The sequence below is a fragment of the Pongo abelii genome, chromosome 18 (assembly GCF_028885655.2).
Source record: "Pongo abelii isolate AG06213 chromosome 18, NHGRI_mPonAbe1-v2.0_pri, whole genome shotgun sequence".
Classification (NCBI taxonomy): domain Eukaryota; kingdom Metazoa; phylum Chordata; class Mammalia; order Primates; family Hominidae; genus Pongo; species Pongo abelii.
In genome coordinates this window covers 15,784,768-15,797,201 of record NC_072003.2, presented here as the reverse complement: position 1 = coordinate 15,797,201, position 12,434 = coordinate 15,784,768, and the positions used below count along the sequence as shown (strand labels likewise).

The window sequence follows — 12,434 nt, the reverse complement described above, 5'->3', positions numbered from 1 at the left end:
CAGGTGCTCTGTTAAAAAAAATCCTCCTCGCCCCACAGACTAGTACCTCTCCTCTCACAACCAACAAGGCACTGGCCTCTCCCAGCCACTCTCAGAGCCCATTACCTCCAGGACTCCTCCGCAGTCTCTGGTCATTGCAGGCAGGGCTCATCGGGGCTGTGCTGAATGGCGGCCATGGTTGCAGGCTAAGGAGTGGCTGGTCAGACCCTGGATCTGAAGAGTATGACAGGAGGGGGTTTTGAGGGCATGGCTTTAAACTGACATTTACATCCAAGCCCTCCTCTAAGAATCAGTCCCCCTATGCTGTGAGCAAAGACCTCCTTCCAGCATCTTTGGACCATCTTCTAAGGAGTGTTCACAGATAAAGGGGCTCTTCATAAGGGAGGTCATCCTTTGAAGGAAGAGAGGGGCATGTTTGCTTTGGGCCTGCAGCCAGACGGCCACCTAAAGGAGGAATGCGCAGCACACAGCAGGCTGCATAGGCTCAGAGACGATTCAGAGCAGCTCTGGCCTTGTTCAAGCTCAAATGTTTCATTTTCATCCATGCACAGAAGGCAAAGCACAACTTGACTTATGGGAGAAGATCATTAAAAGGGTCTTCATTTTGTTAGGGTGTCAAACTTGAAATGAGAGGCATCTCACTCACACAGTGGCCATGTCCCTGGAAAAGTGCAGCACAAAGCAGGTCATTGTAAAGAGATTCACTCCTGAGATACATGAAGACTTTGGGTTATTTCAGGGATCCTTGCAGGGACCCGCTAGAGGAACGATTTCTTTATGAATGCAAGTGTGTCCTTAAGTCATGTGGTTTGTGAAACTGGGCTTGGAGATAGCTGGGGGTGGATGTTCCTGATGTGACACTCACCAGGTGTCTCTGGTCTCTCTGAACCACAGATAGGGCGGAGCTAGCTGTGGACACGGTCCTGCCTTCCCTTATAGGGTCCAGTGGGTCCAGGACTCACATCCAGAAAGCCACAGCACCACAGACGTGCTGAGGACACAGGAGTGGACGTTGATCCTATTAGGTTTTTGTCTTGTTTGAAAGCATTTTGTCCCAGTGAGATACTTATTGAAGATTTTTCTTACTTCTGTTTTCTAACACATCTGTAATCTTACCATTCAGAGATCATTCTCAAGTCCTGTTAATCTTTACTTTCTATTCAAATAGGCTACAGTAGACAGAGTAAGAACATTCCCAACCCCAGAATTTATGTATTCCTTTATCTGACAAAAGGGACTGCACACGTGGGATTAAGGATTGGCCAGGCACAGTGGCTCACACCTGTAATCCCAGCACTTTAGGAGGCTGAGCAGGAGGATCACTTGAGATTAGCCTGGGTAACAGCAAGACCCCATCTCTACAAAAAAATTAAAAAGTTAGCCAGGCATGGTGGGTAGTACCTATAGTCCCAGCTGCTCAGGAGGCTGAGGTGAGAGAATCACTTGAGCCCAGGAGGTTGAGGCTGCAGCAAGCTATGATTACACCATCATACTCTAAAACCTGCGTGACAGACTGTCCCCAGAAAACAATTTTTTAAAAATGCAACATCACAGGACTTGCTGCTGAGCACCCTCCACCTCCACTCTCAGGGTGCAGCCTCCCAGCCTCTACCCTGTCCCCTCAAAAATGTGCCGAGGGCTTCCCCCAACCCAGACCCGTGCCCTGGGACCGACAACACTGTGCTGTGTGTTCCTTCGTGTTGCTTCACAACCAGGATCCGTGTCTCCTCTTCTTGGTATCTTCCACTGTTCCTGGCTCTTCAACACAATACCATGCCAGAGAACCTTCAACTAGACTCTGGCCTATAGGGCCTGATTATTTTGTTAGGATCAGTTCCACAGTAAGTCCCTCTCCTGTGTTTGCTACACATCTTTTACATTTTTTGTGGCTTTACAGTGTTCTCCAAAGTCGCCTTGGATTTAGAAGCATACCTTTGCTGGAGGATCAAAGAAAATGTGGGGGAAGAAAACTGTGCCTAGGATGTTATTTCATAGCCTTAAAATGCAGACCAGAACAGTGGTACCATGAGCTAGCTCAGACTCACAGCCAAGCTTGGAGCCCTGGAGTGCTGTTAAAAGATGGAAAGTTCATGTGACAATACCTGTTTCTCATTTCTCCAGGTGGTACTTGCCAGAGGCGGCTCCAATGAGCCGGTCAGAGTTCCCAACCAAATCGCTCCTGCCCACACGTGGCTCCCCTTCCCGGCCTGCGGTCATTTGTGTTTCAACCCTAGACTTAACCCGATTCTCTCCCTGCTCTTTCAGCGACATCACCCCGCCCGGAGAGCCCGTGAACAGCAGCCAGCCCAAAGCGTCTTCCCGCTTCCCCAAACTGTCCCGAGGTCAGCCCCGGGAGACACGCAACGTGGAGCCCCAGAGCGGCGACCTCTGACCTCGACAGAGCCCCAGCCACGGGCTCTACGCGTCGCGCCAGCTGCCTCCTCCTCAGCCACTGCTGCGGGCCCCTCACACCTCGGCGTGACGACCACGTCCACCTGGTGACCCTGAGAGCACACGATCCCCCCCAGTTACACAACACCCCCATTAAACTAGTCAGTCTTCGAGGCGCACAGTCCCGTGACCCGAGAGCAAGGCGGTGCCTCGCTGGACAGACTGGGACACGCAGTCCTGCTTCTGGGGGTCTGCCCTAGGCTGCAGGGACTGTTCATTCGCCGCCTTGTAGTTCAGGGCTGGCAGGAGGGTGGGCACCAGGTCAGGCTGGGTGCCCCCTGATTGAGATGCACAGCTGATCCCCTAACATAGGAAGGTTCCTGCGGAGCCAGCCTCTCCACTCTTTCCCACATGGGGACTAGAATGACTGTTAGCCTCTGCTTTTGCTTAAGTTTATTACCTGGCCTAACCTAGGAATGGCTGGCTTTGTGGGGTCCGGGTTCTGGTTCCTTTCATTGCATTCTCCACCAGTGGTCATTAGACACCCAGCACTGTCACAGCTCACTTTTCAGAGGGATATTCCTGTGACCTTGATAAGGAGCCGTTAGTGATGTGTAACTTGAGTTCTCAGAACTTCCCCTACCTCCCCATGGCTGGCTTCAGGAAGGACCGGTGCGCTCGGTAGCCTGAGGCCACCTAGGCCCTCACCAGGCTTGGAGTGGGGGGACTCGGATATCTGGTCCAGCCATCAACAGCAACCTAAGTAACCTGGCGTCATCAACCCTGTGCCAAAGCAGCCTTGGCCCTACAGTCATGAGAGACTTGACTCAGGGAACCACTGTAGAAGGTTCCATGGTTTTCACACTAGGCTTCATGTCTGTGAAGTTGGACCCAGTGTGGACACTCAACAGATCATGTTTCTCACCACTGAAGACATTTTCTACCCACTGTCTGCCCCCCCCCCCCACACACACATTGTTCTTGAGAACAGAACTCTGCATCCCCTAAGAGTCCTCTGTTCCTCCCACGTCAGGGGGGCTCTCAGACTACAGGGGCCTTAGCAGGTGTAGAGGAGGATGGGGACCAGCAGCTGGGCAGCTCTCGGGGCTCCTCTAGTGAGCTCACATCAGAGCACCTCGCAGGACGAGCGCCATCCTCAGATGCTCAGCACAGGTGAGGCAGTTTGCGTTTCTGGGGTGAAATAACTAGGAAGGAGGTTGTGAAACGGACTATGCAAGATTAGGTTTGTGTGTTCCGCCTTAATCTGAGGCAGAAACGCAGCAGAACCTGAGGACACAGAAGCAGGTGGAAGGTGACCGTTAGATGGCAAGCCATGGGTTTGTCCTGGAACTGCTTCAACTCAGTGGCTTAAAATGTGAACTGCCCAGGTGAGCACGGAGCATCTCCTGGCTCGAGGAAACCTCTAGAGAATCATCTGGAAGGTTTCTACTGTGCATTTCCCTCATAGCAAGAAGGAAGATTGCTCATGGCCTTTAAGGAAGAGCGAGATCACTCACAGCCCCCAGAGAAATCGAGGCAGCCTACATGACTTCCAAGGGGACCTGGGGCCGGGTAAGCCGTGCCCCGGTGAGACCAAGTGAGCCGGAGTCTGTATGGAGGTGCAGACCCTGCAGTCAGTTTGCGAGTGTGGAGGACCCAAGACATCCGGGAAAGGCAACCTGGTCTTCCAACTCACCTGCCAACATTGCTGCACTACACGTGCTTTATCTGAAATTCCAGGGCCGGAGGACACATCAGTCCACGTGGCTGGCGACTCTAAATAGAGCCCCCTAATGGACTGAGGCAGGGACCATCTAAAAGCTCAAGCTGCTGTATGTCACGGCCCCTCAGGTTGGGTTTAGGCCACATCGGTCCTTTTGAAGTAGGTGTTTGATACGAGGTTAGAGACCGTCTCAGGAGTGCCGCCTCCCTAACCCGCGGCACCTGCCCTGGAGATCTTCTCTGTTGGATACAGAAAGGAACCTCCGATCTCCAACATTCCCCTGGACCCAGGCTTATGATCCACACTTTTTCTGACACCTGCCCCCAAAACGCAGAATGTGAATCGGGTCTTGCCCTCTCCAGATACCCCACACCAGGACGCACCTTGGACACTCTGCACATGATGTTAACAATGCAAAAAAAAAAAAAAGTCCCCCAGAGCTGATAGACACTAACCCGTGACAAGTATGCTCTCAGCTGATATTGAACTGGTGGGAGAAACTCTGCCTCCCACTTTTATAATGCTGAATTTTTCACAGAAAACCTGTCCTGCTCTCCAAAATGTGGAGAGCATGTTCCTGGGAGCCACATGGGGACCATCCCGGCTGCCTGCTCCTGGTACCTCTCCCGTGATCATGCACAGACCCTAGAGTCATCTCCCAGATAGATCCAGACCATCTCTCCTCTTATTTTCACTCAGAGATGCTGGTGGCCAGCACATGACAGCAGCTCCCCGAAGCCTTCTTTTTGGAATGCCATAGAATGTTCTGCAATGATTGGGTCCATCCTGCTACTGAGAACCACCCCATCCTGCTCTCTAGTGCAGTGGGATGAACTTCAGGCAATAGACAACTGGCAGGGTTCCCGGTTCCTGGAGTAACAGGGCAGACACCCCCAGGCCTAGCAAGATTGTGGCTGGAACCTGGTGCCCGAATTCCACACCCTGGAAATGAATTGTCATCTGCCCCCCTCAGCCTGGATTCAGTTCTGAGGGCTGGCTTAGTCTGTGACACATCCATCAGTGGCGAAGACACCCCTGCAGAAAGGGTTGCTTGCACCTCACATCTGTCTCCTTCCAAGATTATTACTTGGGGGTTTTCAAAGTCAGCGTCTGAGAACAGAAGTCCCCTCCCCTACTCAGAGAGGAACCAGGGGGGCCCCACCTCCCTCTCTCTCAAGGGCCTTGGATTTCTGGGACCACCTCTGCTGGGAGGAAGAATCCACACCAAATCCTCTCTCTTCATGGCCTGCTGTGGCTCAAACAGAACATCACCAGGTTCCATCTTTCACATTTGTTTCCTTCTCCCCCCAGATAAAAGACGACTCAGTAAAGGTAGGGCTGGGCAGAGGTGCCTCTCCTTCAGAGAGAGAAAAGCTTCCAAGGAAGGGAGGTTGAAGGCTGCCAGAAACCTAGCCTAGCCCTCCACTCCTGACCTGAGACAGAACCTTCAACCACTCTTCCTACAATCAGTCTGAAATTCCAGCTGCTTTGATTCGCACTTAATGGTATGCTGCAATCACGTTGCTGGCAAGCCATTTTAGAGTGTGGAGCTGGGGTTCAAAGCCCCCAGCATTTCTCTACCGACAGGCCCTGGTGGAGGAAGACACTTTCAGTGAAGAGGCTCTTACAGTCCGTGGTGGTAGCCATCTTCATATCCAGTCACCAGTTGCATCTAGGGACCTGCTGGCTACAAAAGGGATCATCTAGTGGAGTTGTAAACGAGGGTGCCATCTCGCAAAATTGAGGAAGGGGAGGGATGTGGACTGGATCTGATCACAGCCCTTGGCCCTGGCTTCATACCTTGGAGCTTACTAAGATGAATTCTTTGATAACCATGTAATTTTTTAGAACCATGGCAGGTAGTATTGTGCTTTAAAAACCAGAGGCACTTGAAAGTTGTTTACACCAAGTAGATTGATAGCATGGCTGTAGCTGATGCAACAAACAGGCACTGGGGCCAGTGATCACAACCCAGGGTTGGAAACAGGAGTGAAGCCCACCAGCCTACCTGGTTAATACACAGCAGGCTCTGCCTTCTGGAGGCTGCTTATATCCTAACACCCTGAGCCAAGACTCTGTGGCCCAGGCGAGCAGTGGCTGACCTCTCTTGGTTCTGGCATGGGACTATTTGCCCACCCTGAGAACCAGTTCATGGGGTTCCAGGGCCTCGGCCTTCCTGCCCCACCTGCTCAAGCCCCCATGGCACTGCAACTCCATCCGGCCCCTCACAGGGAGGCCCAGCCATGTTCTCTGGGCTCCCAGTGAGCCCCCTCCCTCCCCTCCAGCCACCCCTAGAATCCTTCATTCCCTCAGCCAAGCTCCTATGTGAGCTGCAGCGCCCACACGGGGGAGGCCCTGCACTCCAAACGCATCTTCCAGCCTTGGCGCAGAACTGATGGCAAAGGAAGGGCTGGGTTTTCAGCTCCTGGGACCTGAGAAAGACCCCGCCTAACTCCTCCTTCCCCAGTACATCAGACTGGCTAGGAGGCATCCCCGAAAGGGGCAGCCTCATGCCCAGGTTTCAGCCCCAAAGGTAATGATTATCTTGACTCTGCCTTGGCATTTCGCTCGGAATCACGGCAGACGTAGGGTGTTTCTGGAAAGCAGTCATCTGCTTATGAGCAAGGTCAATGGTAACAAGTATTTTTCAAAATATTGTGCATTAATTCATTAAAGCTACTGTTAAATATTTGCTGTTTTCAGATTGACTTCCGTGCTAATTTTGCACAGTTGTAGAACTGTATATTTTATCTCACATTTCTGTGCCAAAAAAGTTCATCTTCATGTTTTTCTAATACACAATCTTGATTATGTTTCTAAAATAAAGCTTCAGCTCCTGGGTCAATAGGAATAAGGGTGTAGCATCCAGGGTCTCTCAGCTCTGGGCAGACCGGATCCCACTGTTCATCCCATGGTTGATGAAATGTGCCTGGATCAGTCATTGCTCGTATTCCTCACTCTAGCTGTGAGCCATTGCCATCTTATGGGCCCGATTTGGGTACTCTGAATTCTGTCATGGAGCACGCAGTTATTTCTAAATCCCAGCAACTAAGTTGCGTATCCTTCCTTATAGCTAGTTTCTGTAGAGAAGTGAAAAAGCAATCTGGCTTCCTTAAAAGATGGTTGAGCCTATGACATGAACAAGCAGCCCTGCTAGTGGAAGATTCTAGATTCACTCGTGGTTTAAGGCCCAGGAATTTAATTCTCACTGGTGCATACATGTTTTCCCATCCTAACCAGAAAACCACTCACCCAGGCTTCCCCCACCTTCCCCTCAAATTTGCTCAGCTCTGCCGCTGGTCTCCATGAACGGCAAGAGGAAACACCAGTCATTCACTGTCAGTATAGGAAAGAAAGAGGATGCCCTTGCAAAAATTGGGACTGAGGACAGAAGCACACACAATGGTGGATAGTACACTGGCACCCAGAGCAACTAAACGCTCAATAAGTGACCCCAGAGACCGTTAATTTCCCGGAGTGAAGGGGATGGGGGTAGAGCTAATTAGAATTTTTATTATCCAGGATTCATCCTAAGAAGAATGTCAGCCTCTCTTCATCCCTGGCTTAGCCGTCAGGTAGAACGCTTACTCACCTGACACCGACTTCTTAGAGAAGCGAGTCTTTTTTGAATGGAGGAGCGATGGTAACCCCACTAGGGGGCGCCCATGATTGGCTCCCAGTGAGCCGTCTTAGGGGTAAGCGGGCCGCGTATCTAGAGTCTCATAGTCTGTGTGTACATAAGGTCTAGAAGTCTGTGGAAACGTCCAGAAATCTGTAGTATTATCCTAACTACCCTCTTATGTTAAGGTTTACATAATAGGATTTTTAAACAAATGTGTTTAATTTTTTAAGATCTCTTGTATTAACATTTTCTTTTGGAATAAGCTGTGGAAATTTTGTTACAACCTGGTTGAGATAAACCTCTTTACAATGACAAAAATTGTGACATTTTATAAATTAGATACTTCAGTGGATGGTCTGTGTCTCAGTTCTTTTTCAACAACTGGAGATTGAGACGAACTTAATACACATGTGATCAACTGAATTGAAATGCAACAAAATCTCATTTTGAGTTAATTATATTAGGCAGATCTGGATAAACTGGCAATGCAGAATTAAAATTTCAAACAGAAAAAAACACTCATTACAGGTACCCCTGTATTCACTCCTATAAGAAACAGATCATTATTAGGCGCCTACTGTATACGAGGTGCTGGGCATACAGCAGTAAGACAGGTAAGGTGTACTGTTGGAGTCTCACTGGACATGAAGCAGACAGATAAAATAAGTTTGTACAGAATTCAACCATCCAGATAATTTCAGACCACAGTTAATATTGCAGAAGAGTAACTGGAATTAGAGATTCTTGGTCCCAACCAAGAATCTACATTTAACAGTGTGGGCACTGCTGACATTGGAGACTGGATGATTCTCTTGTGGGGGGCTGTCCCGTACATTGTAGGATGCCTCCACCTGCTAGACGCCAGGGGTACCCCCTTTAGTTATGACAGACAGATGTCCAAACAAGGCCAGAGGTCCCCTGGGGAGAGGGGGGCCAGTGGAGAGCCATGGGGCTAAGGCCAAGGGGTCCTCTTAGCTAAAGTTTTTTTTTTTTTTTTTTTTTGAGAGTTTTTTGCTCTCGTTGCCTAGAGGCTGGAGTGCAATCGCGCGATCTCCGCTCACAACCTCCGCCTCCTGGGTTCAAGCGATTCTCCTGCCTCAGCCTCCCGAGTAGCTGCTGTTAGAGGCATGCGCCAGCACCCCTGGCTAATGTTTTATGTTTTTAGTAGAGACAGGGTTTTTCCATGTTGGTCAAGCTTGTCCCGAACCCTGACCTCAAGTGATCCGCCCACCTCAGCCTCCAAAAGTGCTGGGATTACAGGTGTGAGCCACAACTGGCTGGCTAAAGTGACTTAAGCTGAGACCTAAGGGATGAAAAACTCGACACTGCCCCCACACCTCCCAAATAATTTACACTGGCTTAAATACTCAGACCCTACAACAACATAGTCAACATTTTTAACCCAGTTATGGTAACAGAGAAAAGAAAGGCTCCTGGGACGAGAATCCAGGCATAAAGTAAGTTCCCACCAGGGCCGCCTGAAGGGCATTGCTGCAGGTGGGCCTTAAAGCCCAGCTGGGCGAAGGCTGCTGTTGGCTGTCAGATGGAGGCAGTGTGTAACCATTTGTGTCTGGGGGGTAGGGGGTGTCGTGGGCACCATACCAGGCACCCCACAGCTGCGTTGCCATGAGCATTAAATCAGGAGGCTGCACTTAGGGGAACACGGAAGGACCTCAACCCATAGTCTTCAGGCTGCTGTTCCTGTCCTGCACCATTCTAAGTGACCCTCCCAACGCCACCTCCACCTCCACAAGCGCTGTCCAACAGAAATACCATGAGCGCCAAGTATGCCATTTAAAATTTTCAGCCGGGTACAGTGGCTCAGGCCTGTAATCCCAGCACTTTGGGAGGCCAAAACAGGAGGACACCTTGAGGCCAGGTATTCAAGACCAGCCTGGGCAGCATAGCAAAACCCCATCTCTAACAAGGTGGTTCTCCCCCACCCTAGCCCCCCCACCCCCCACCCCCGGACAGTCTTGCTTTGTCTCCGAGGCTGGAGTGCAGTGGCACCATTTCAGCTCACTGCAACCCCTGCCTTTTGGGTTCAAGCCATTCTCCTGCCTCAGCCTCCCATGTAGCTGGGACTACAGGCACCTGCCACCATGTCTGGCTTTTTTTAATTAAAAAAAAAAAAAAAAAAAAGAGTAGAGACGGGGTTTTACCACGTTAGCCAGGCTGGTCTAGGTCTCCTGACCTCGTGATCCATCCTCCTCGGCCTCCCAAAGTGCTGGGATTACAGGCGTGAGCCACCACGCCCGGCCCAGTTTGTTAATTAGCCACATATGGTAGCATGCTCCTGTCTTCCCAGCTACTCAGCCTGAGCCCAGGAGTTCAAGTCTGCAGTGAGCAGTGATCATAGCACTGCATTCCAGCCTGGGCAACAGAGCAAGATCCTGTTTCACAAAAACAAATTCTAGTAGCCCCATTAAAAATTTTTAAAATGCAGGTGAAAATTTTAATAGTTTATTTCATTTAGCCCAATGCATCGAAGACATTGTCATTTCAACATGCAATCCTTTTGAAACTTGATATTTTGCATTCTTGGGTACTAAGTGTGCCAAACCAGTGTGTTATTTTACGCACTGCACAGCTCTGCTCAGACGAGCTGCATCTCAAGTGCTCAGTATCCTGTATGACTGGTGTCTTCCTGTATTGGGCAACAGAGCTCCGTGGACCATCAACTCCCACACCTATCTCAGCCTCATGTCTGACTGCCTAACCAACACTCCATTTCTATCACTTCATGACCATCTCAAACCAAACTAAAAGGCATCTCTCGTTTTCTGCCCCAAAACTGCTCCTACCCTTGACTCCTCAGCTGAGGAAGTAGGGGTTCCATCTTAGCAGCTGTGGAGGCCACCAGTCCTTGCCTCTGTCCCGTAACTCCTAATTGACCAGGTTCCTATTTATTCACTCCCGTAAGAAATAGGCACCTACTGTATACCAGTTGCCAGGCATACAGCAGCGAGCAAGACAGGTAAGGTGCACTATTGCCCTTGGCTCCACTCCTGAAATAGATCTACACCCAACTCCTTCTAGCACCCTCCCACGCCTCACCACCACCATGGTCAGAGCTGCTATTACCTCTCATGATGTGGGTGCCACACCGTCCTCCCCAGTCACCCCCCGCTTGCCATCACACTGCTATTCAAGGCTCCTCTCCACACAGCACCCACCGCGACCTTTAACATTGGTTTGGGTCACTCACTTGATCACAACCCTCTGGAGGGCTCCTGCCCTGCCCTGTTCCTGGTGACCTCTCCCGTGGCAGGCAATGCTTTAAGTACTAGCTGGGTGCAGTGGCTCACACCTGCAATCCCAGGACTTCTGGAGGCCAAGGCGGGTTGGATCAATTGAGCCCAAGGGTTAGAGACCAGCCTAGGCAACAAAGTAAGACTCCATCTCCACCAAAAAACCCCCACACAACCACATGTACACAGACACGCACACAAGAAGCTGAGTATGGTGGCACATGCCTGTGTCCCAGCTCCTCAGGAGGGTGAGATGGGAGGATCGTTTAAAGCCTAGGAGGCAGAGGCTGCCATGAGCTGTGATCACGCCACTGTATTCTAGCCTGAGCAACAAAGCAAGCCCAAGTCTCAGAACAAAACCAAACCCCTAAAATCTGCTACGAAGGGGCAGGGATGTGGGGGGCTGTCATAGAAAATTGCCCTGAGAGTGGCCTCAAAGCCTGCCCTGATAAATGCCCCACACCTACAGCTGACGATTCTGAGGATTCTTTCTGATGTGCACCGTAAGTGATAGGTAATTGAGGCATCATTGTGCATGAAAGCTGGACCTCTGTGAGCCTTGATGACTGACACACGCCGAGGTGGCCCAGATCCTCCATGTGGACTGTTTCTCCTAGAGTCCCCATACATCTGTGAGATGCCATCTGTGACAGACCCAGCAACGGCCCCCAACACATGCACACCCGAATCCCCAGAACCTGTGAATATGTGACCTTACAAGGGGCAGGGCATTGAACAGTGCCGCCCAAAACTCAAGGCTACACACTCAGGTTGTAGGCAGGCATATTTGGAAACAGGGTCTTTGCAAATGTTAACAAGATGAGGTCACACTGCGTTTGAGTGGGTGCCAATCCAGTGACTGGTGTCCCTGCCAGAAGGGGGAAATCTGGACACAGAGGGAAGACAGCACGTGAAGACAGGCAGGGACTGGGGAGCCACAACTACAACCCAAGGTGCGTCCAGGAGTGCCGGCAACCACCAGAGGCCAGGAGAGGGGCACGGGGCACCCACCCTGAGAGCCCCCAGAAGGAGCCAGCACTGCCGACACGTTGAATTCAGACCTCTGGCCTCCAGAACTAAACGAGCAGCTGTTTTGAGACACCATGTTACGGTCACTCATGACAGCAGCTCCAGGAACCAATGCACATGGTGCAAGGGCCTTTGCAGATGGGATTAACTGGAGGATGGGGAGATGATCCCAATCATCTAAGCAGCCCAGTGGCATCAGAAGGATTCTTGGGAGAGTCAGGAGAGGAGAGGAGAGAAGAGACGTGATGGTGGAAGGAGGGAGATGAGGGACGGAATGCAAGAGATTTGAAGATGCCACCCTGCTAGCTTGGAAGATGGTGGAAGGGCCTTCACACACCCAGGGAATGCAGGCAGCCTCTGGAAGCCAGAAAAGGCACGGAACTCACACTCCTTCTAGATGTCACGCTTTAAGTGCCAA

The 12,434-nt window shown here is 50.9% G+C and overlaps 1 protein-coding gene across 6 annotated transcripts in view; it reads left to right on the top strand.

Moving 5' to 3' along the window:
* SNX29 (sorting nexin 29) overlaps nt 1-8,088 on the top strand; it is a 584,658-nt gene extending 576,570 nt beyond the window's left edge. For all 6 annotated transcript variants that reach the window (XM_063717589.1, XM_063717588.1, XM_054534732.2 and 3 more), the window contains one exon: nt 2,266-8,088. In XM_063717589.1, coding sequence (XP_063573659.1) covers nt 2,266-2,392 — 127 coding nt within the window. In that variant the 3' untranslated portion in view covers nt 2,393-8,088. The remainder of the gene's footprint in view (nt 1-2,265) is intronic.
* The last annotated feature ends 4,346 nt before the right edge of the window (nt 8,089-12,434 follow it).